This window comes from Taurulus bubalis (assembly GCF_910589615.1).
Source record: "Taurulus bubalis genome assembly, chromosome: 16".
NCBI lineage: Eukaryota > Metazoa > Chordata > Actinopteri > Perciformes > Cottidae > Taurulus > Taurulus bubalis.
The window spans coordinates 19,234,116-19,257,495 of NC_136604.1; the positions used below are offsets into that span (position 1 = coordinate 19,234,116).

A 23,380-nucleotide genomic window follows, 5' to 3' on the forward strand; every position below is an offset into this window, starting at 1 on the left:
CTGACTGCCACAGTTTCTAATTCCTTCTCCAGCTGGTAGCTAACTTTGTCTTTGCAGTGTGGCGCTATAGACAGGCCTCTACAGCGGGTTCATCACTACTGTTCTCGTTGAAAAAGATGCATGCTGCAGCGGGAAATATTGGATTAATGAGAGCAGAGGTTTGGGGGAAGAGAAAGCCAAACAATAAGATACAAGAGGATAAAAAGCTCCGTAAGGCAGAACAATACATGCTGTGCTCATTAGCTGTTGATTTGACCCAACAAGTGACTCCAACATGTTTACAAACCACGTTCAGGCTGCTAAATACCAGATTGGTTTCTGTTGCCTTTCACTGACTCAACATGGGGATGGCTGAGCCGACGGCTTGCAGCTAGCAATGCATATTAATGTAATTCACTGTATCTCATAATTTCAACTTTTTATCTCATAATTTCGACTTTCTATCTCATAATTTCAACTTTCGACTCTAATAATTATGACTTTCTATCTCAGAATTGTGACTTTTTTATCTCATAATTTTGACTTTCTACCTCATACTTTCGACTGTCTACCTAATAATTATGACTTTCTATCTCATAATTTCAACATTCATATCTCAGAATTTCGACTTTCTATCTCAGAATTTCGACTTTCTATCTCGTAATGATGACTTTTTATCTCATAATATTTTTCTTTTACTGGCGGAAATGGGCTTCCGTAACACATCAACCATTATTATAAATACAATTTCTTCTTTACATAGCAAATAGCTCTGAATATCAAATGCATCACTTAACATAAAGATCAGCAGTTCACCTTTGGGCGTTTCTATTGAGTGACGCATGTTGCTGCTTACATACAGGACACATAACCCCTGATGGTGTTAAACACATGCACAGTGCCGCTGTGCATTGATACCACAACCTATATGTTATTGGGCTTTGACCTTCACTGTCTTAAGTGATAGAGTCACTATGCAGACGGCCCCATTCTGGCAAAGCAAGTCAGAGGACCATTACTCATCTTATCAAAGGGGACTTGGCTGGTGTATGAGGTATAAAAGCCCACAGAAAGTGGGTGAAACAAATTCATTTCATTTCATTTCATCAGAGCGTATTCCAGTAAGTACGGTGCTCTGTTTTCTGCAATGTGAAAGTCACATCACATGTGTTCAGTATCCTGGAGCTGTTTGATGGTCTTTGGCTACGACATGCTGTGCAGCTATTACATTTTTCATAATTTCACATGAACGTGACAAATGGTTTCTTTGAAAAGAAAAACAAAATATATATATATATATATATATATTTGGTGTGTACTTCTAAAAGAGCAAATGTTCAATTAAACACTTCACAGTCTGGAGAATTTCACAATTCACTGTTATGGACTCCAATTTGCAGCCGAGACAACTGTATATTTCCCTCAGCGATGATTGAGCTTTGTTATAAAACAAAGCGTGTTGCACTAGAAAATGCGCAGCATTTAAATTTGAAAGCATGTTTGTACTCATAACTCTGTTCCAGGGTCCAAGAGACATCAGCTACAATGCATTTGTTTTTCTTCTTCTCATATTTGATTGATGTAGAATCAGAAAGAAAAAAAAAAATCCACCTTCAGAAGCCAATAAGTTCACGCAATGTAAGGGTGAGCTTCATAAAAAATTAAGAACCAGTATTGAAGTGTAAATTCACCCTTGAAACTCCATCTGATATGTAATGTGGATGATATGTGAGCGTTAATTTTAAGAGTTTGGTTATAAATAATAAGACAGGAGCTCTTTAAGTGTCCCTTGAGCGTGGAATTAAACTTGCCCTCTTATAACCTGATGAGTAACACTTTTACAAGGCTCCTTGCAGCTATATGGCGCATTCATAAACACTGATTTATGACTCGTGCCGGCCGCATTACACATGAAATGATCGTTTGTGACGGGCCACGGAACAATGTGTCAAAAGGGTTTGGCTAAATGAAAAGGAGGAAAGGTCCTTCTGTCACTTAACATTTCCTGCAGAAAAAAACACGGCAGAGGATTATCTCTTCTTTATCAACTGCTGCTCTTCTTGTCCTCTTTCCTGGTATCAGACTGGTCCTTAGACTGGTCCTTAGACTGGTCCTCAGACTGGTCCTCAGACTGGTCCTCAGACCGGTCTCAAACCGGTCTCAAACCAGTCTCAGACCGGTCTCAAACCAGTCTCAGACCGGTCTCAGACCGGTCTCAGACCGGTCTCAAACCAGTCTCAGACCGGTCTCAGACCAGTCTCAGACCGGGCTCAGACCGGTCTCAGACCGATCTCAGACTTGTCCTCAGACTGGTCTCAGACTGGTCTTCAGACCGGTCCTCAGACTGGTGGTGGATTGGCCATAGGGAGTACCGGGAGTTTTCCCGGTGGCCGGTCAGTAATGGGCCGGCAGTGGCTGACCTTTTTTTTTTTTGTATGTAAAGACGCATAAGAGGCCCAGTGGCCCTATGATAGGCCCAGTCGTCCCGCCCACGCATTTTCCAGACCCCCCCCTCGTCCAATCACCTTTAATGATGAGCTAATGACACATCATTAGCAATCTGTGAGAGAGAAGAGAAAGCAGAAATGGAGAAAAAACGAAAAGGCGGTGCAGAAAAACTGAGGGAAAAGAAGAAAAAAAGCTCTCGCAACTGATGCTGCTGAGAGCAGAAATATAATAAACATGTCTGCTGCTGCGGGGCCGGCGGCGGCGGCGTAGCCTTCGGCTCCGGGGCTTTGGCTGCGCCGGGCGCACCGGGTCCCTCTCAGGTGTTGTCGGACAGTGAAAGTGAGGCTCCCGCTGCCATGGTGGCACAGTGTCATGAAGGGGAGCTTCTAATGAGGACCAATACACGTCTGTATGAACGGAATCCCTCTACTGGTGAACTGCAGTATTACAACTGTTAAAGCATTGAGAACGCGCTCTTGCACCCGACATGTATATATTTTCCACACGTAACATTCAACATTAGTTAGCGTCAACAAGCACGTATCATTGTACTTTCTGCCTTCAAAGTAAAAGCACTTCTTGTTTCCATGCTCTTCACAATAAGAGTAAATCATGTAATAAAACAAGTTACAACATACAGGAGGGGGAGGAGGAGATTGGTGGCAGGTGAGTGTGCTAGCTAACATTGTAGATAATGTTAGCTAGCACACTCACCAGCTATCACCTCCACCAATGTTGTGGATAAACACTCATTCACTAAATGTTCAGAAACGTTGTCTATGAACTTTACTTGACATAATAGATAGTGTGTGGTGTAAATCTAGTTCTAAAGTGTTGGAAAATAATATACTATCCTGATCCATTATAATTAATTATAATTACAAATCAGGTCACCAGAGTTATAGTGTTTTAAGTGTTTCTGTCAGTGTTTATGGTTTTTGTCCTTGCTTTTCTTTTTTTTGAACACTTATTTATGGACATTTTCAGATTAAATTACATCAAATAAGAGACAAGGAGACAATGACCCATTCCAGTATAGTAGTGTTATTAAGGGCTTGTGTGATTATATGTACAGAACATCAACGGACCAGTTGGCACAGAATCTGCGCGCGGATTGTGGTGGGTCAGTCTGGACCAAAAAGTCCAGGGTCGAATTTTTGTCCCAGTTCAGGCCTGTCTCAGACTGGTCTCAGACTGGTCTCAGACTGGTCTTCAGACTGGTCCTCAGACTGGTCTCAGACTGGTCTTCAGACTGGTTTCAGACTGGTCTCAGACCGGTTCTCAGACTGGTCCTCAGACTGGTCCTCAGACTGGTCTTCAGACTGGTCTTCAGACTGGTCTCAGACTGGTCTCAGACTGGTCCTCAGACTGGTCCTCAGACTGGTCTCAGACTGGTCCTCAGACTGGTCTCAGACTGGTCCTCAGACTCGTCCTCAGACTGGTCTTCAGACTGGTCTTCAGACTGGTCTTCAGACTAGTCCTCAGACTGGTCTCAGACTGGTCTCAGACTAGTCCTCAGACTGGTCTTAGACTGGTCTTCAGACCGGTCTCAGACTGGTCTCAGACTGGTCTTCAGACTGGTCTCAGACTCTGAGTTGCCTTAACTCTGCAACGGAGCGTGTGCTCACAAACGTGTGTTGTTCAGTCGAAAAGAGGAACAAATCGATTTCTCGTCAATCTCCCTCAATGACGTGACATTTTAGTTTTTGCCATTGAAAGTGGGATGAACATGAAAATGAGGCGCTTTCCATTTCAACGCATTCAGGTCATTAAAGATACTCACACATGTGATGCATAATTTGATTTGTGTCAATGTGACCTCTGTCTGAATCATGGAACCTGCTATTTGAAACAGAATGAGTACAAAGTAGCCCTCGACATCCTGCAATTCTGAATTCATTCCGTTTCTGTGACGCCATTGACGTGGCGAACACAACACTCCTGGCTCTGACCTTGCATCAAGTGCCTCTCTGCACAGAAACTAGCCTCCACAGCTGCACAGTTATTAAAATCTTGGCTCTCTCTTTTGCCTTTTCAGACTCAATAACCTTCATAGCGCGTGGACATAAATGTACAGATGACACAGCATGCAGCGGCAGTAATCAAAGCGGACTCATTTTAATTTCCTTAAATATGCATGACTGTGCTGAGTTTACCGTCTTTGTTATTGTTCTCTTCCATATGTGAAGAGAGATGGGTTGTACTGGATATTGGTGACATTTAAAGGAGCAGTGTGTCATGTAAGGGCATCCATTGGCAGAAATGGATTATCGATAAGTATTATTTAATATATACTATTAACAGTATAGTTTTCTATTGTGTATAATCATCTGAAAATAAGAATTGTGTGGTTTTCTTTACCGTTTCTCCTCACAGGGCCAGTCACCACCGCCCAGATGGGACAAACCAAACATTGGCTTTACATGAACTCCCATTAATTATTATCAAACTCTCTCTGCAATGCCCAACACACATTTTAAACCATTGCTCCTAAACTTTAAACTTTAGCAGGCAAAAGAAAAAACAGCAAGTACATTTACTTTTTGGATTGAACCTGCAACCTGTATGTGCTGTCATGTGACGCAAGGACCCTTTGTCATGTTCCCATTAGGTGCCGTATACATCTGGGGAACCTAGGACCGTGGGAATATAGCAGTGGCGGGCCGTGGATTTTCTACCTGCGAGTTCAGTGCAGTCATAGTCTCGATCAGCTGTTTTATTTAACTTTGTGATTCTGTTTAGGCAGAGAAGGCTTAGCAGGCCCTGATGGCCCGCCACTGGAATATAGGGAAGGATCCCATGCTGAAATGCTGGCATATAGCAGCTCAGTTTAGTGTGTTAACCTGCGAACATTTGCTATGTATTGATGGTAATGTCATCAGTTTATTCATTTATAAACCACCCAGATATCGGAGAAATTAGAAGTTTGGTTTGACGACGGCACCAAATGAAAGGAAGACCAAAGTCATTGCAAGTATTCCTGTGAGAATATGAGCGTCTGTACCAAACTGAATGACAATGTTGAGATAATACCTGAGCGAGAGGAAAAGTCAAAGGGGGGGGGGGTCGAGATTCAGAATTCAAAATACGTTTCGTCTCTCATATACGTAATGCTAGAAAATTGTCTTTGGAGCTCAAAACTTAGACGCACAGCCACGAGACACATTTAAATACATTAAAAGACGAACAAATCCAGGAATGAATTAGAGCCGCTGTGCCCCACCGTGTATCAGAGGAGTGACGGTCTCTTTGGCATGGTGTAAAATGGATGTTGCATTTGGATTGAGAGCGTTTGTAAGCTTGTCTGTTCGGCCAGAGGTGCTCCAGAGCAGCTGCCTGATGGGAGCAGCCGAAAAGGGGGTGAAGGGGGTGAAGGGTCCTCAGCGATGAAGTCTGCCGGTTGGAGTGGTGCCGTTGATTTCGGTCGCATGCTTGACAATTCCTGTGCTCGTCATGAAAGTCATTAGGATTCATGGGCTGTGACTTGTGGATATCTGTGCAACATCTTTTCTAATCCATCCAACGGTTCAGATATTTCTATCCGGAACAAAGCGGTGGTTCAACCGCATGACCGACTAACCCTAACCCCTAAAACATGCAGTAGCGGCCCGAAGGCTCTCATCGTTTCAGCTGATATCATGTTTTAGTTGCGCTAACTCCCTCGCAAAATGTGCAATTAATCAAATTAACGCATGCTAATTGCAATCGGATGAACCTGGGGACTTTGATGCCCTGGAGGTGTTTGAGCCGCCGCAGGCATTTACCTGCTTTGCCTGATTAATTATCCAACCTTGTCAGCAATAAAAAAAATATACATGTGCTTTTACGCAGCTGGTGAGATCTCCCTGGATTTCAGTCAGTTTATCACGGGAGCAGTATTATATATTCAATTAAATAAAAGTATGAGGATGAGCACCACAGCTCACACACAAAGAAGTTGCCCTTCTCTAGTGTATAGATGTCCACCACGAACATGTTGAGATTTTTTTTTATGAATATGATTAGCCTTACAAGAGACTCTCAGTTAAATTAGATTACATTTGGCGAGTGTTCAATCAGAACCATGAAATCAGCCCTGCAAACTGAATTAGACGGACACCTACACACACGCACACGCACACACACACACACACACACACACACACACACACACACACACATACACACATACACACATACACACACACACACACACACACGCAAGTCCCCTTGATTGTTCGCTTGATTGTTACTTCATAAAACCGGAAGGAGGAGGAAGAAGCAGCCTTTCTAATCATTTTCATGTATTTCTTTTTTTATACCCGTCTCTGCTCGTCATCACCTTGACGACAAAAGAAGAAAAAAGATATTCGACATAACTGTGATGAGTTCCTGACCGCTATTTAATTAAACACATCCAGAGTTTAAGCGGAGACTTGCTCTTTAAATGGCAAAGTTAAAGTTCCAATGCTTTGTAATTCTCAGACAACACTATCGGCGCTGCCTCACTCTGCTTTAATTATAAATTTAACTCCTTTCATGCCACAGATAGCTCACCTGTTTATAGACGTCAAGCTTCCTGTGCATAAATGAACACTACCTGCATTATTGTGACCATTTTGTGTGTGACAGTGATGATAAAGATGAACAATGAGAGCAAGAGAAGGGCCGAGTGTTCACAAACAAGTCTTTGAACCCTCAGCTATGTGAGTTAAGCGTCTCTGAACCTTTAGCTGTCACACAAATTAAACATTTCCTGCTCTGACATTATGGCGTCCTGCAGAAGAGCTCCTCCACTCCAGAGAGCAGTGGTTGACATTTGGAATGTAAATAACCTTTAAAATGTCATAAATCGTATGTGCATCCAGCCTCCCCAGTGAAAAGACACAGATTATTAAAGATGTGAGAATAAGTGTGCGGGAAGAAAAAAAAAGCCACCCGGAGAAAAGTGTCATGATTAATTGTGTTTACCCAGAGAGTCTTTTAAGAAGAGGTGGGAACGATTAGAGGCAGTCTGGCCTTACAAAGCTGTGTACACAAATGTAGCTTGTATGAACAATTATTGGAATACTTCATTAAAAAAAATGACCTTTCACTTATCATACTGTTTTAACATATTTAATATTTGCAACTTAAATAGCCCTTCGTTTATTGTAGTATTTGCAGTTGCAGCAACATTTGCACCAATAAACATGCTATATAACAGCATTAGCATCATTATACAGTGTACATTTTGTACATATTAGAGTTGACTGATTGTCATGACCCGTCTTATCACGAAATTAACGTATTTCTCTGAAGTTTCTAGCGGATAATGTGATACGATGCGTTTTATTTTCATTTCCTACGAGGGAAAAACAACACAAATCTAACAAGAATAGCAACAAATCTAAGTGAATGAAAGAAAGACGACAATAAATAAGGAGAATTAACAAAACTGTCAGTCTGACTAAACCTGTGTGAGCATGTTTATAGCGGAATATGCTGTGGATACGTTTTTGTTTATTTTTTTGTCCTGTAGTAGCAGATGATGTGTTTACATTTTCAATATGAACGCTACAAATACACGTCTCGTCAATACCGAACTTCAAGACCCATCCGGTGTGAGACACATCTACATCTCTACGTTCCTATAAAAAGCTTCCCGCGTATACGACTTCATCCCGGAGGCATTTATTGCTCCACAGCCAACGGGAACACGGAGCGCCCGGGGAGTGAGGTATTTTCTACCTGCGGTACGCCGGAGCCTCACGGTGCACTGACAGTTCAGCGCCCCAGAAAACAGTCTGAATGAACTGTGAGACAACCGTGATCTTTACTCCGTAATTAGACTCGGCGGAAGCGACGCACTTCTGCTCGTCTTCTATAGCCGACGCTTTCTGCAGTTCAGGAATTATCGACAGAGCAGAGAGCTTTATTTTTTCTTTTTGACGACGTGCCGGTGTTTGAGAATTATTGGTAAAATTTGTAAGATAAAGAAGAAGAAGAAAAACAATCGTTATTATTTGTGCTGTGCTACATACTGAGCTGCGACACCAAATCCGAGATACAGATATTTTGTGTACACAATGTGTTCAGCCAGGCGTTGTCCGTACTTAAGCTCCTTCAGGTCAGTCATTAAAATACACTTTGATATTTGTTGTGTTTGTAGGGAACTAAACCCACAACACGTTTTCCTCTGTTGAGCTGATTTTATCTGCCGGCCTTCAGGGAGTTCGTTTCTGATGTTTATTCAGCTTTTTCTCCACCGGTGGAACGGAAAGTATAAGCTTCGCTGCTTTTATATTGTTTTTTTTTTCCATTGTAGTTGCTTGACATCAGATAACTGCTCTCAAACACTTTGGAGGGAAAACCTCACCTATTGCCTAGAAAGTGGTTGCTCCACTTTATCAGTTTATGACAGCAGACCAGAAGAAACTAAACCCATCACTTTATCTGTTTATCACGGAGCCACAAGCGCTGCTACACAGAATGATAAAGGAGTGACTCGGGAGGCCAAAGCACCACTCAGTGGGGTTGATGGAGACTGAGCTGCTTGGAGCTAGACTCTGAATTAGGATGCATGTCCATGTTGAATGGTGAGGAATGACAAATGATTGCTGTTGCACCGCGGAGTCACATGTCATGTGGAGCAGCCCATGGTCATAACCAGAGGTGTAACACCTGCTTAAATAAACAGTATTCAGGGTTGAATTGGCTCGTCCTCATGCTCAACACGTAAAGCCAATGACACCATTGATAATGAAAATGTAAGAATACAGGAAATTAAAAATAAGACGACGAAGGATTCTTTTTGCCGTCTACTAATAATTCGGGCATTGATGTCCATGTTAGTCCCTATTTTTGGTTGAGATAACAAAAGGATACACTCAGTACTCCTGCATATCAACCTTTAATGTGTTCCTTCAATCATCTTTGGATTAAATGCGGAATCTAATGAATGCAACATCCACAAAAACCTGCGCAAACCAGCCTGTGAGATATTCAAATAGAAACTGTGAGCAGCTTTGTGAGATGAGAGGGTACAAGGCAATCACAGGGCAATTATTGCCACAAATGGACTTCGCTGGGATTGGAGAGTAATTAGCCACAACTTCCCTTAACCAGACCCATGCTGTCTAATTCCTTCATCCACAGAGAGCACAACTGGTGAAGCAGCCTAATTTTAAAAGCAATCTCCCGTTCCCATCATAAGCCTGGGATTTTCATTAACATCTTGTTACTGCTCAACAGCAGCGCAATTACCTCTTAATTGGAGCTCATTCTGCTCTTATTTATGGAATACAGTAATCATCTGCATGCCACTGAGACTAGAATTAGGTGAAAATGGATACATATTTGAATGCCAGCCGTTGACTGAGCCTCTGCCAGGCATGTCATTACCGCATTTGAACCAATGAGTCACGCTTACGCCGTGATTTTGGTAAAATATTAATTTCATGATGACACATGAAAGCCTCAGACCAAGACACAACAGTTTTTTTTTCTCTCCAATTAATTTCTTAAAAATGAACACTTTTGGGCATACAAGGTTTTCCACTTGATAGCGATACACACACACACACACACACACACACACACACACACACACACACACACACGCAAACAAGCTTGGACTACTGTACACATACAGTGTGTTCATTTCAGAAAATGCCCAGGAATGTCATCCTTTATTTATTTAATTATTTTAGGTTCACAATTAACAAAACCATCACATTGGACTTAAAAAGTGCTCTGAGCACAAAGAGATTTCTGCTGTCCGAAACTGAGATGTGCTGTGGAGCCGGTTCTTTGTCCACCAAAAGGAGGATTTTTTTTTTAAGTTTTAAATTGTATTCTAATTAGAAAAGTACAGCTGAGGCTCTATGTCATTAGTTTTGCAGATATTTCTAAGGGGTTGGATAAAAAGTCAGGGAATCTCTAAAGTTGTGACAATTCATCCTGTGGTGGACATGAATATCAGTAACAGTTTATGCTGTAATATACTGTAAAAACAAAGAAGTATGCACTTGAAAGGTGGCACTTGATAGATAGATAGATAGATAGATAGATAGATAGATAGATAGATATATGCTTTATTAATCTCCAAGGGGAAATTTGTTGTCGTAGTAGCGCCTGACAACTTACAGATACAAATAAACACACAAGATAAAATATATAAAGAAGCAACAGGGATGAAAGTTATATACAAAATAAAATTAAAATAAAGTAAAATATATACCTAAGTCAGTCGGATTCATCCTCTGGGAGTATCCTTGTGTGCATCACATGTGAATCGTACTGAATACTCTACAGGCACTTCAGGCTGAGCTGATTGTGTGTGACAATAAATGCCAACATGGAAATATCAATCTCACCCTGATTGTCACAAAAAAAGCTCTCAGCGAGGGATTTTCCAACCTTCCAAACACGACACAAAACTGTTAAAATAATAATGCAGCCATATTGATGCACTTAGCAAGGCAGAAAGAAATGAGTATAGGCCTTCGCATGGGCTCTGTTCTAAATGCATCCCATAGATCAGGTAGACGCAGCTAGAGCCAGGACTAATTGAGCAAGGCGGGCTCTCCTGCAGGACTTGGGCGATCCCCCCCCTCCATGACTGATGATGTGTCTCAGAAGACGAGCAGGGCCCTTCTGCTACGATCACACTTCCTAATAATATCTCTATGATCACACTCTCAATGTATTAATATGAAAAATAACGAGGTGTAGTTCTGTTGAGGGGTGAAGCACACGGTAAGGTGCTCATATACTGTAATTATTTCACCAAAGAAAAGCTTAAATCTCTTCCTTGTTTGCCTCCTGTGAATGTTTAACTGCTGAGACAGCAGGAAGTCCTTGATAAGAAAAACATTAACAGTTCTGCAGTTTCATCCACTGACTAAATATGAATTAACTCAGCCATAATTACAAATATGTCTTCACGGTGCCCAAAGATGCCTAATTCATGTGTATCTGCTTGGACAGAATACGCTATACAGGCACTATCTGGACAAGGTGTTAAAAGAGAATCGTGGAAGCTGCTAAACTTAAGCCTGTAGTAGAACAAATGGCTGTCTGCACAACTAAATATCAGCATGGCAAGACGTTACCAACGATGCCATTTAGCATGGGCATTTCTTACTTTAGCGTGCTAGCAACAAAGCACAAAGTACAACTGAGACTGATGGGGAAAGTCATGTTTCTGTATTCTGTATCTTGTTGTGTATTGTGTTTCCCCCGCTTACCCAAATCCTGACCATACATTTTTTCCCCGTTCCTCTCTTAATTGGATCCAGGAGTTTGTATGGAAGAGGCGCTCTTGCAATCCTCTCAAGACGTTTGACTCATAACTGACTCTCGGCCCTCACAACGGACGCATTGGCCTCAAGCACATTTATGTATAGGCCACCATGCCTCATGGGTAATTACAATCAGATGCAAAGGTAGGGCAAAAAATATGGGCTAACATTAGCTAACGTTACATTTGCCACGGACGACCAACCAACAGACCTTTTTCTTGAATTCATTCTTTCAAAATAAATCTTTCTTTTTGAAAATATCCTCCCTTGAGTCAGCCTGCCCTCTACCCTAACAATATTATTAGCGCAATACCTTTTGTGAATCGGACCTTGAGGCGGAGCGGTTAGCGGTTACAGGGTGCTACCAGCAGCTGGAATCCATCCTTTGTGAATTCACCGCAAAATGTACAATGTCGAACCATAAAATCTGCCAAGGACAAAATGTTGAATATATATCGTGTGTGTGTTGGCAGAAATCCCCTCAAGATGGCCTGTGGTTTGAGACCCTCCCTCTGAGCCAGATCAAATATCCGTCTGTGCAGTTGTGCAGCAACACAAAGCATAACGTGGACATCTTGAACTGATGACTACCAGATGTTGAGTTCCGACTCCCTCGAAACCTGGGAAGCCGCGAGGTCCGACATACACAGGCATTGAAATGTAGTCGGCTCAAAGTAGGGTAAATAAAGAGCTATATGAGCTACACGGAATACCTTACAGTATATATGGTATGATTATTATCATGCAAAACAACATACAACATGTGAAATGTGATTATTTCATGTCAGCAGCACACACAAACCACCCAATGTTTAGTTTTGGTTCAGTCTCACTGATCATATCGACCACAATTCCAGCAGCAAAACTGTGTGCAACCTGCTCAGCAGCACACAGCCGTCAAAGTAAGCGACTATAGCTGATGGACATATGGAGCTTTTTGCATTTAGCAGCAAAAAAGAGTCAATGTTGTACTTATGATCGTAACTTGAACAAGAACGTGACCTCAACAAGATTTAAATGTATTAAAATAATCCATCCTAGACCTAATTAATCAAATTTGACTACCTATATTCTAGAGAAGATGGAAGTGTGACTAGAGTTATATGGCAAAGGGATAGGTATAGATAAACTCATATTATTCAAACTTCATCCCACCATTTGTTTTATCCCATTCCATTATCCGGACCGCTTAACCTCATTCAGGGTTGTTCTTTTGCCATCAATACCACATGAACATTGAGACTCTGTGTTGTGCCAGCAAACAAAAGAGCAATTAACGCTCAGTCACTCTACAAGCACAGCACCCAAAGCGTCCCTCATCAGTGTGTCACCCTGCTCACAACACACCCGTCACCCACCCGCTTTGGCTGTCGGGTTTGCAATGTACACTTTGAAAGTCTTCATAACGCTGGAATGTTCTGCGGATCACAGCCCTTTTGTGAAGGGACATTTAGCCGGATAGCTGGCTTTATAGAACTTAAAGGAGACGTATTGCACTCATATTCAGGTTCATACTTTAACTTTTTGGGGGTATATTCTATTTATTTAGCTCTTCATTTTCATGAAATGTCATGAAAATCTAATGTTTGAAATGTGTTCTTTTTTTCTGAGGTGTTAAAACGTTCATTCATTGTAATCATCTCGGCTAACGTTCTTCCCAAGTGCATCTTCTTCCCAATATTTGTGTCATGAAAACAAAACACCTTTGAGCTCGTCAGTAGCTGTGAGTCCGTGTTTAACCCGTTGGCATACGAGGCCTCACTTGTCATGAAACACTGGTACTGCTAGCCCCTTTAGCTGTGTGCGGCATTCTTGTACATTTCTGCGTTAGCATGCAGACTGAGGTGGTCCTCCATGGCCAATTAAGAATTCCAGACAAGTACAAAAGGCTTTCGTGGAGTCACCGTTTACCCTGCATGTCTGTTTTGCTGCTGTAGCTCCGCGGTCTTTCCTCTTTCGCACCGAGCCGATCGAACAACACCAGACTCTACCGAGTCAGGAATTGGCTCACCCGTGACGTGATCGGCACGTGATCTGTTTCTGTTGTTCGATCAGATCTAGGAACTGTAGGAGTCCAGCGCTGATAGCGCTGTACGGAGAAGAACCAATTCAAGCCAATAGACAGGACTTCCTGGCTTATACGGGACAGTTGGCCGCCCTAACTTGCACTGAACCCAGATTCTTCTGGACACGTATATGGCTTGCTTTTTGGACATCATTGATTACGCAATTTAGATGTATGGGAATGTTATTTTGTAGGAGACGAGGGCTCAATCCCAATGTCCCCCCTAAGGCCTTAAACCCTGAACCCTCAGGGACTTTACTGAACCCACTGGTACATGCTCAAGTTTGAGAGGCGTCAAGGGCTTGAAATTGTAGAAATACAAATTGGACAGCACTATCCATATCATGTTTTCACGGCGATGTCAAAAATTGTTTTTCTTCTATTGTTTTTCTTTTTTGACTGGGTGATTTAAACCTCTTCCAGGCTCTTGACTGAGGTAAATGTCAAATAATCAATTTACTTCAATATGCTGAATTAAAAGAAATGGCCCATGAATAATACAGCCTCTGCTTCCATGTGCTTTTTATGTCCCATCTTTAATTCTTTATGGTAATGGTTCTGTGTAAATATATTATGCCAGGATGCCCTTTATATAGGTTGTTGTTGCCTCTTGGCTTCCCCCGGCATCCCTATGTTTAATGTCACAAAGCGATGCGTTGTGGGTAATTTCCTGCAGGAATGCAGTCTTACAAAACGTTTGCATAAAGGGCTCGAAATGTTTGCGAAAGAGGCCTCGCACACTTGATCATCTCACAGTAGAACAGCCCTAAAGCCTCACCTTCACCTCCAAGTCTGAGTCCACGACTTTAGTTATCGGGTCATGATCGGGTCAGTATGTGCAGCCCCAAGCCTCTGGGCTGTGGAAAGCTTGTCTATCATGTTGGACAACCTGTCATTTTGGTGTGAATCTCTGATCAACGTGGAGCCCTGACTACCAGCTTCAACACCAAGAAGGTCCTTATATGGTGTCAGAGAACACAAACCTAAAGCCCCGGACACAGCTCATGGCTGTGAGGCCCTGCGGTGAGAAGTCGAGGATGGGCCAGGAAGGTTTGATTCTCTTTACAGGGTAAAAACGATGGGTGTGTGTTTTATTTTCCTTAATATAATCTATAATACTATAATCTAGTGATGCTCCAGGTCAACGAGAACGAGTCTGAGTGAGACCGTGATCCACTTTTGCATAAGAGTACGGTATACTGGGGAGATACTCTTGACATATAATCAATGCTTGGCAAGTGTTAAATATGAATTTAGAGAAAATTAAACTATGGTGCCTTTTCAGTGACCTTTGTATTAAAGTGATGATAAAAGGTTGATTTGTAACATGCTATTCTATCTTTGGTAAAATAAATATTGATTGATATCAAAGTTGAAATCAAGTCAGCGCGTTCGTAGCTCATTTCTTTGATTTCCTCAATTCTTGGCACCGAGCCATCAGAGAGCCAGAGGCAGAGCTCCACGTCGACCCGCCCCGGCAGCCCCCGAGGCAAGCATGAGGTTCATCCATCACGGCTACACTCACTGATAAAGATACAGGACACACTTACATCACAGCCATTTGTTGTAATGAACTAGAGAGAGAGTTACGGTGACTGGTTGACCTCTGACTGTCCGCTGGACCCTGCTGGGTGTCTGCGGGTAGAGAGCGGGTTTAATAAGTATTAAATCCCCTTGTAAGAGTTTGTCATAAATTTATTTAGAGGTTTATTCTGCTTGCGGCTGGACCCTCCACGGTGTCCCGCTGGCTCGCCGCGCACCTGTCCCTTGTCGAGCCTGGATTCGAGCTTCTCTCTCTCTTTCTATCCCTCATGTGAATTAAATCTTGAAAGCATTTGATTTGATTTGTATATTAAACGTGCAGGACTAACACTTACACTGCAGTGATACAGAGCCCACCAGCCTAAACTGTTTAATAATCACCTCGTAAAAAGTTGTCATTTAATGTCTGTGAGGAATGGCCGCCGCTGCGCCGGCTCGACAGGTGGCCGCGTTCACTAATCCACGCCGACAACTCCATCAGTCGTTGCCATCGCATCACCATCCATCAGTGGAGAACAATCGCGTTATAATTCATCTCGCCGAAAGAAATGTCATCACCGCTCATTCGGGGAGAAGCTCATCAGTTTGTCGTCCATAACCATGACCTGCCTCTCACACTGCAGGCCACGACACCTTCAACCTCTGGTCTTTTCTCAATGAATGAAAAAGTTTTGGGATGTCACGAACCCTGAAGGATGAAATACTAACTTTTTTTTTTCTTTTTTAATAAAAAAATGTTTTGACACTGACATTATTCCGTTAATGTGGACGAACGACCAGCTGAATCCATTTCTCTCTTTTTTTCGGGGCCTCGAATAAGTTCATCTCATCATCATCATCTCATCTGTTTCAGTCCAAGTTTCATCAAATGAAAAACAAAGGATGACGTTACCTTCATAAGAACATTACTTCCAGTCTTTTCAAATACTGACACATTTTTTATTTTCTTCTCGCAAATGTATATTGAATCGATTCAGGAGCCTATTTGGTTGCTTTAACATAAAAGTGAAAATGACTGTCAGTCACAGCTGTTCCGAGGTGATAAGCCAGTAAGTGATGGGTGCAGAAAGCCCAGCATCAGATCAGTACGACTTGTCAGTGAGCCTCTTTGTTTGAAATCGTCCTGAGGCGGAATTCCATCTCCACCTTTCAGCGGAGCTGCGACACCCAGGACTCAGAGGCCAAAAGCAGTTGAAAGCAATCAATCATTCATGGTGATCAACGTTCAGCGTCAGTCAGTGAGGACATACCGCGCTGGGGAACGGGTGCATGGAGATCGAGGGCTGGTGCATATATGCAGGATGAGATAATGCCGGGAAACGGGGATCAGGTGTGTTCGGATAGATGGGAACACACTGAGGGCCACTACAGGGCAGAAGGGGAACAGCAGGCATCTGCAACGACAGGAGAGGACAATGACTGATAAAAAAGTCTATCAATTGACCTGCAAGGAGGTCAGCGTCAGAGTTTGTCGCACTCCGGCTCATGAGGTCTTTCTTTGGGTGTGCATAGAGTCCACTGTAAGGCTCCCAGCTCACCACAATAGATTCAGCATAACGGGAAGTGCATCAGAGTGTGAATAAAGAAGTGTTGCTGTAGCCACCTGCTCCTAAATAGACTCGTGAAAATACATAATTGAATCTACTGACACGCATATGAAACATTGTCCCAAAAATACCAACCATGAGGGGAAAATGCAGTGTACATAAAGCCTGTAGTCTATGCCGCCCCCTAGGGTGAATACAGTGATAAATAGGATGATTAAACAACACATTTATTATTAATTTATTGTGACATATTGGTACGACAATAATGCACATTACTGCAGCACTACTGGGTCGATGTTACAATATTTCCACACACAAATAAAGTGTGGAAAACAAGTCAATATAATAAAAAGTACACAAACACAATGTTTAAAACAGATGTGTAATGACTCCCGTGATCGAATCAGCTTCTGTGTAACCAATCTGAGACTTCAGGAGGATCTCCCATCAGGATAATCTATCCCATCTCAACCCCAGAGGGTTTAATCATTCCTCAAATAAACACATATCATACAAATAAATAAGTTGTTTTTCATGTCTTTCCCAAACACTGATCTCCTGTAAAATATAGTTTGACAGAAATATATGTTTTCTTATTTTGTATTATCCTGTGACCGTTAATTACCTCATCTGAATGCGCCCAGGTCGCGTTGGTATTTAACAGCTGATTATGCTTTACGCGCGTTTGGATCGAGGACACAGAGAGAGAGAGCGCGAGGGAGGGAGGGAGGGAGGGAGGTGGAGGGAGAGGAAGGTGCAGGTGCAGGTGAGTGGCCAGTAATTGATCATGCAAAATAAATCAAATCAACGCCTGGCACGACACAAGGAGTGCACTCCTGGCGATCTACCACACTTTCAAGATGGATAAAACCATTTTTTATTTTCCTTTCGGTTGAAACACTTCTACTTGTCTAAACTTGTTTAAACGTCTAAAACCCAACATTAGTTTTGAAAAAAAAAGTCGAGCACCCCAGGCCTTCCATAGCCTGCGCTATCCACACCGAGCACCTTTTCTTTATCAAATAGGCCAGACGTTTCCCATGCAGCAGGGCTCTCGAGTGTCACGCATTTCGGTCTTCCCGCCACACATCGTATTTCTCATGCTGAAAAAAAACCTCTAGGCTATTTAATGTGGCGCAGCGCGCAAACATGACCTGGTCGCGCTGCCCTCACCATGGAGGAATCAAGCACGTCTCCCGGGGTGAGGGGTCTGGTCTGTGGGCATACGGCGGGGGCGGGGATATGTCACTCTTACCTGTCTTCAAAACTTGAGCGCCCTGCATGCAGTGTGAGACTCGGTGCATATTGGTGACTCTGCTGCTTCTTGTCCAATCAGCAGCGCCATCTGACTGAAAGGATGGGCGTGAATTGGCTGCCTGTGAATGCCTCCCGCGTCTCATGACACTACTTTAGTTGGGTTTGGAGTTATTGTTGTCACGGTCTCGAGCGAGGGGACGATGATAAGGACCTGGAGCTGCTGGTATATGACATTTTTAATCTTCTCACTCAGATTATTGTCAAAACGCTACAATTTACACTCATATTTATATATCTGTTTCATGTTTTTGTTGGGTCATGTCTTGAACAATATTTGATCTAATCAGACAAAAACAGACAACTTTACACTTCTTTAAGTCTTTTATGTACAATGTTTAAACTTATTTTTGAAGGACCAAATATATTCATATAATGAACACACTTGCGCAGAAAATGTTTTCTCAATATTAATGCGAAAACAATTATTTATGAATGAAAACAATAAATCCAGGCGACAAAAAAATAATGGAGCTTGTCTTACTTATGCTCATGTTCAGAACTTTTTGCATGCTACCTAAAAGTTAAATTCACCACTAAAACACTGTTTTTTTGGCCCAGTAAATGACAGAATTTGCTCAAATATTCGCAGAGACAATTTGTTCTCTTGAAATGTTGATGCAACCACAGACTAACGCCCTCGACCACAACCGTCTGCTACTCCTCAGATAACCGTTTCTTGGGGTTGTGGTCTGACTGTATTCTCAGTAGAAGCGACTTTGCTCTCTGTGGTAGGACGACAAACGTTTTTATTCATAAATATCCTCAGTGAAACGATGCATATGGTGAAATTCCTTTTGTAATGGGAGCTCATGTATTTGCCTGAAGTAAAGACAAGTTGATATGAATGGAGTTCAGGGATTGAGCTCTCCACTGCCAAGTTGCCTTATTTGTTTTTAAGAATTATGTTTAAATAACCAACATTTTTCAGTTTGAGAGATTCCCTAATTTATGAAGTTGTGAAAGATGCATTCAGATTTACAAATTCAGATTCACATTTATTCAACTAAAAGCAGCAATACTGAAAATACTCAGTTAAACTCCTGCATGGGAAATATAAGAACAAGTTACATTGTAGTGCAGTATTTAAACTCATGATTAGATATCGTGAATATAAAATTAGGGAAAAAACAGAATACCTTAGGTTCCTTTTAGAAAGAACAAAGTTCAGATTAAGGGAACACGCCTGAATCAATGTACTTGGAGTGGATGAACACTTGCATTACATGCATTCATAAATAAGTTTAACGTTACAAATGCTAAAGAAGTCAAACAAATGTGGGCTTTTCCGGTATGTATTGTAAATATTCCTGATAGCTGTTTCTGCCATGCGATGCCTTTATACAATCACACATTATAAAATGCTTCCACATCATATTGTTCTTTATCACTGTGTGTTGTGTCTATCTCCCTTTTCTAGATAACTTGTGTTAGCTTTGAGGCACTGCTGGTGGCCTTTCAATGTCATTCATAAATGTGTTGTAAAGCATAGATAGTCCTCACTTTAGATGAGGCCACAGAACATACTTAACTAATACTTAGCTAATGACCAGTAACCACCTGAATTAATCATGAATTGCAGTATTAAAACACGTTTTTAAAGCACATGTTCACCATTAGTGCATGATCTATACATCCTTAATGGTTGGTTTGCAATATATATATTACTCAATTTACAAATGGGGAATCCATCATTTATAATAATTTATTTGTCTTTCATTTTTGTTCTGTTTGTCATTGTCTCTTGTCCATAATGTAAAGCATCTTTGTGCATCTAGAAAAGCGCGATATAAATTGAAATAATTATTATTATTATAAAGTATGAAAACCCAATCATGAAACGCATAATAGTGAAGCTTATTAATCAAGAATAAAACGGTTATAACTGTTTATGAATTGCATACTAATGAGTTACTAATGAGTGTTCATGTTGGAACAATGCTTTATAAATGATGAATTAAGTGTGTACTCATGCTTCATTAACGCTAAATAGTGTAATTACTATAAAGTCGTCTGCTTCATATAGATGAGCGTGTCGCCACTCTAACAGCTGCACAAAAAAGGGTGATGCGTTCGGGGGAGGGGGGGGGGAGAAGCCTTTCAAGGTTGCTGAGTAGAAAGTACAATATCTCCTGTTAAAGTAGACTAGAAGTATAAAATAGCATTCCACCACTGAATACACTCTCGTCTATTTCATCACACACTTTGTCTACAGATTGCTTCCCATTCACAGACGTCACACCTCCAAGATGATTTCAAAAGGGAGAGTGTTCATTTTCCTGCTGTGTGTGACGGGCAGCTGTGTGTTTTGGAGAGGAGACATCTCATCATACTTCCCGCCTCGGCATAAGAGACCCTGCTCTTGTGACCGATGTTTAAACAACGGCTCGTTGTTTATGCAGCGTTTTTGCAAATTTGCTGAACCCTTTTTGTCCGTAAACTACAATCTCTCAGAGAATAATTTCACCTGGTGGAAGGTAAGTTGTGACCTTGCAAGATAACAAACAGCCTCTCAACCTCCATTTTGAGAAAGTCGCTGCAACCACAAGAGGTCCTTGAGCATGCAGCCATAACTGGGCACACAAAATAATACGCAGTTTGATGCAACACAATGAGCATTGGGGATGAGAAATTCCTTACAAACAAATTATTTCAAAATATCTTTTGGCATGCAAACACTGTGGTGACGGTGACCAACAATTTGTTTATTAAGTACAATTCCTGCGGTCTAATGTCAGTAATGTTTGGTCTTCCTGACAGGACTTACAGGATAACAGGCAGCGCTTCGGTGCCTACAAAGAAACGGTGAAAAAGATGTTTCAGATGATCCCGATCAGCGCTGAGGTTGAAGCGTCCAGCCCCGACCGCTGCAGGACTTGTGCTGTGGTGGGCAATTCTGTTAATTTGAAGAAATCACATTTTGGGCCTCTCATAGATTTCCAGGACGTCGTCATAAGGTAAATGGGTTGAGACATTTGGAGGAACATTGATGTGTTTTTCTCCTCAATGTCAGAAAGTAAAAGTGGAAATTCACGCCCTGTTGTTCCTGAAAAAGACGTTGACATATGAAATATATCCCTTTGTGCTGTGTAGAATGAACCAAGGTCGTACCAAAGGCTATGAAGCAGATGTTGGGACCAGAACTACTCATCATGTCATGTATCCAGAGAGCGCTGTGGATTTAGACAACACCACTCGTCTTGTGCTGTTTCCATTCAAGATACTGGATCTGGAGTGGGTTACAAAGGCCCTCAGCACAGGATTTTCTGGAAGGTGAGTCATGTTTTTCGTTGCATTTCAAGAGCCGTTGCTACGGCCCGTCCTCTGAAGTCACCCGGTGGAAGGGAGTGAGGCGGACGGACCGCGGGGTGAATTTCATGTTTCATGTGTGTTCTGATGAACAGTAGATCCACCAACTCCGGTTCCCCATGTCACTATTCTCCGAGCTCGATGGCTGTTTACTGCCTACTTTAGACCGTGTTTTCATCTATCAGCCCTTTGCCACTTCTGTTTGCATTTATCTAAATGATGCAGCAGGTGGATTTACATTGAATTTGTTTAAAGTGTAACTCTCAACCTAACACTACCACAACTATACTGCTCTAAAAACTACTAAACAAAGGTTAATTCAGTAACATCGCTGCTGAGGAGGCTTTGCATTGGGTTTTTACTACTGCTCTGATTGAGGGCATTAACTCCAAACATGGCAGCAGAATCATTTCCATCAATGCTACTAACCTGGCACATTCCTCCGCATCCCCACCACCACTGTTGTGGTCATGAGCATTATAGTATGAGCATTCTCCCTGAAGCGCTCTGTATACCTGCAGGGGCAAAGCCACTAAAAGTGTCACACAATGAACGCCAGTTGCTCAAAGCGTGCGTCAGTAAGCAGCATCATTTACATGAGATGCAAACACTGGGCGCCAGTGTAGGTGGTCGGTAATCCTTAATGTCGGCAAGGGCGACATGCAAATGCATTGTGTAAATTCATGGCTTATCATTTTACAAACATAGCATCATTTGTTGTTGAGTTTGACATGTCATGCTTTTTTCAACAGGTCATATGCACCAATGAGATCAAAAATCAAGGCCAACAAGGATTTGGTGAGTATTATTTTTTTAATGCATTCATCAATCAACTTTACTTGCTTTAAAGGTATTGGTTCATGAAGTACTTTTAAAGACTAATTCTGATTCCTAACAGGTGATGGTCCTTAATCCATCGCTCATGAGGTATGTTCATGAAGTGTGGCTGCAGAAGAAAGGCCGTTATCCATCCACTGGCTTCATGGCGTTGGTCCTTGCTCTGCATATCTGTGACGAGGTGGGTTTTATTTTAGATTGAGAGAATGTTGTAACACACTGATGATTGACAAGTGGATGCTAAAGATGACGAAGGAAAAAGTGTGCAATCTTGTGTTATTTAGTGAGATTTTATGAATGCTTTCACCACATTATCTGTTTCTAAATGTGTTTGCCTTTGTCTTCCCAGGTCCATGTGTTCGGTTATGGAGCAGACAGTGATGGAAACTGGAGTCATTACTGGGAAGAGCTCAGAAACAAAAAGTTAAAAACTGGAGGGCATCCTGGAGATGTAGAGTATGCAATGATTAAGGAGCTTGATCAGCATCAAATAATCACGTTTTATAGGGGGTGGTGATCTTTTTCTCAGCATTTCACGTATTCAAGCCTTGATAGTGAATCACGTAGAAAGCGAAACGAGACTAAGAAGCCTTCAAGACGGACACCCCTACTACACGCTAACCAAACAGCTGTTTTATTCTGCTGTGTCCGCGTTTTTCTCTGTGTGAATAAAGTAGTACGGTCAGGGAAAACAAATGAACACGAGAGCTTTTTACAATACAGAGCATCGATTGTTAGGTTTTTTTCATTGTTTATAATGTCTTCACGAAAAACAGACCATTATCTTTTTAACATTAAAGATCCATTTTAATTCATGAGATGTCAATTTTGAAGTAGTAAAGGATTGCTCGCCTGTGTTACGGATGGTATATATCTATGTATATGTATGATGTATAAATACCCTCATGAATGTGACCACAATATTCTTATAACTGAAGTAGTCTTAAAGGTTATGGATAAAAACGCGTGCCAAAATGTATGTTTACATGGAGCAAAACAGGTTGGGGTAATGGTGAAGTATACTCAACCTTATTTAATTATATTTAACTATTGTAATACAAAAGTTGTTGCCTTTT

The 23,380-nt window shown here is 41.7% G+C and overlaps 1 protein-coding gene across 1 annotated transcript in view; it reads left to right on the forward strand.

Annotated features, from left to right (window-relative positions):
* Nucleotides 1–23,380, forward strand: part of LOC306748701 (CMP-N-acetylneuraminate-beta-galactosamide-alpha-2,3-sialyltransferase 2-like) — a gene marked incomplete at its 5' end in the record, with an annotated part of 63,330 nt that extends 39,950 nt beyond the window's left edge. The window contains 5 exons of the mRNA XM_079231914.1: nt 20,919–21,115; nt 21,252–21,431; nt 22,220–22,265; nt 22,366–22,485; nt 22,654–23,380. Coding sequence (XP_079088040.1) covers nt 20,919–21,115; nt 21,252–21,431; nt 22,220–22,265; nt 22,366–22,485; nt 22,654–22,821 — 711 coding nt within the window. The 3' untranslated portion in view covers nt 22,822–23,380. The remainder of the gene's footprint in view (nt 1–20,918; nt 21,116–21,251; nt 21,432–22,219; nt 22,266–22,365; nt 22,486–22,653) is intronic.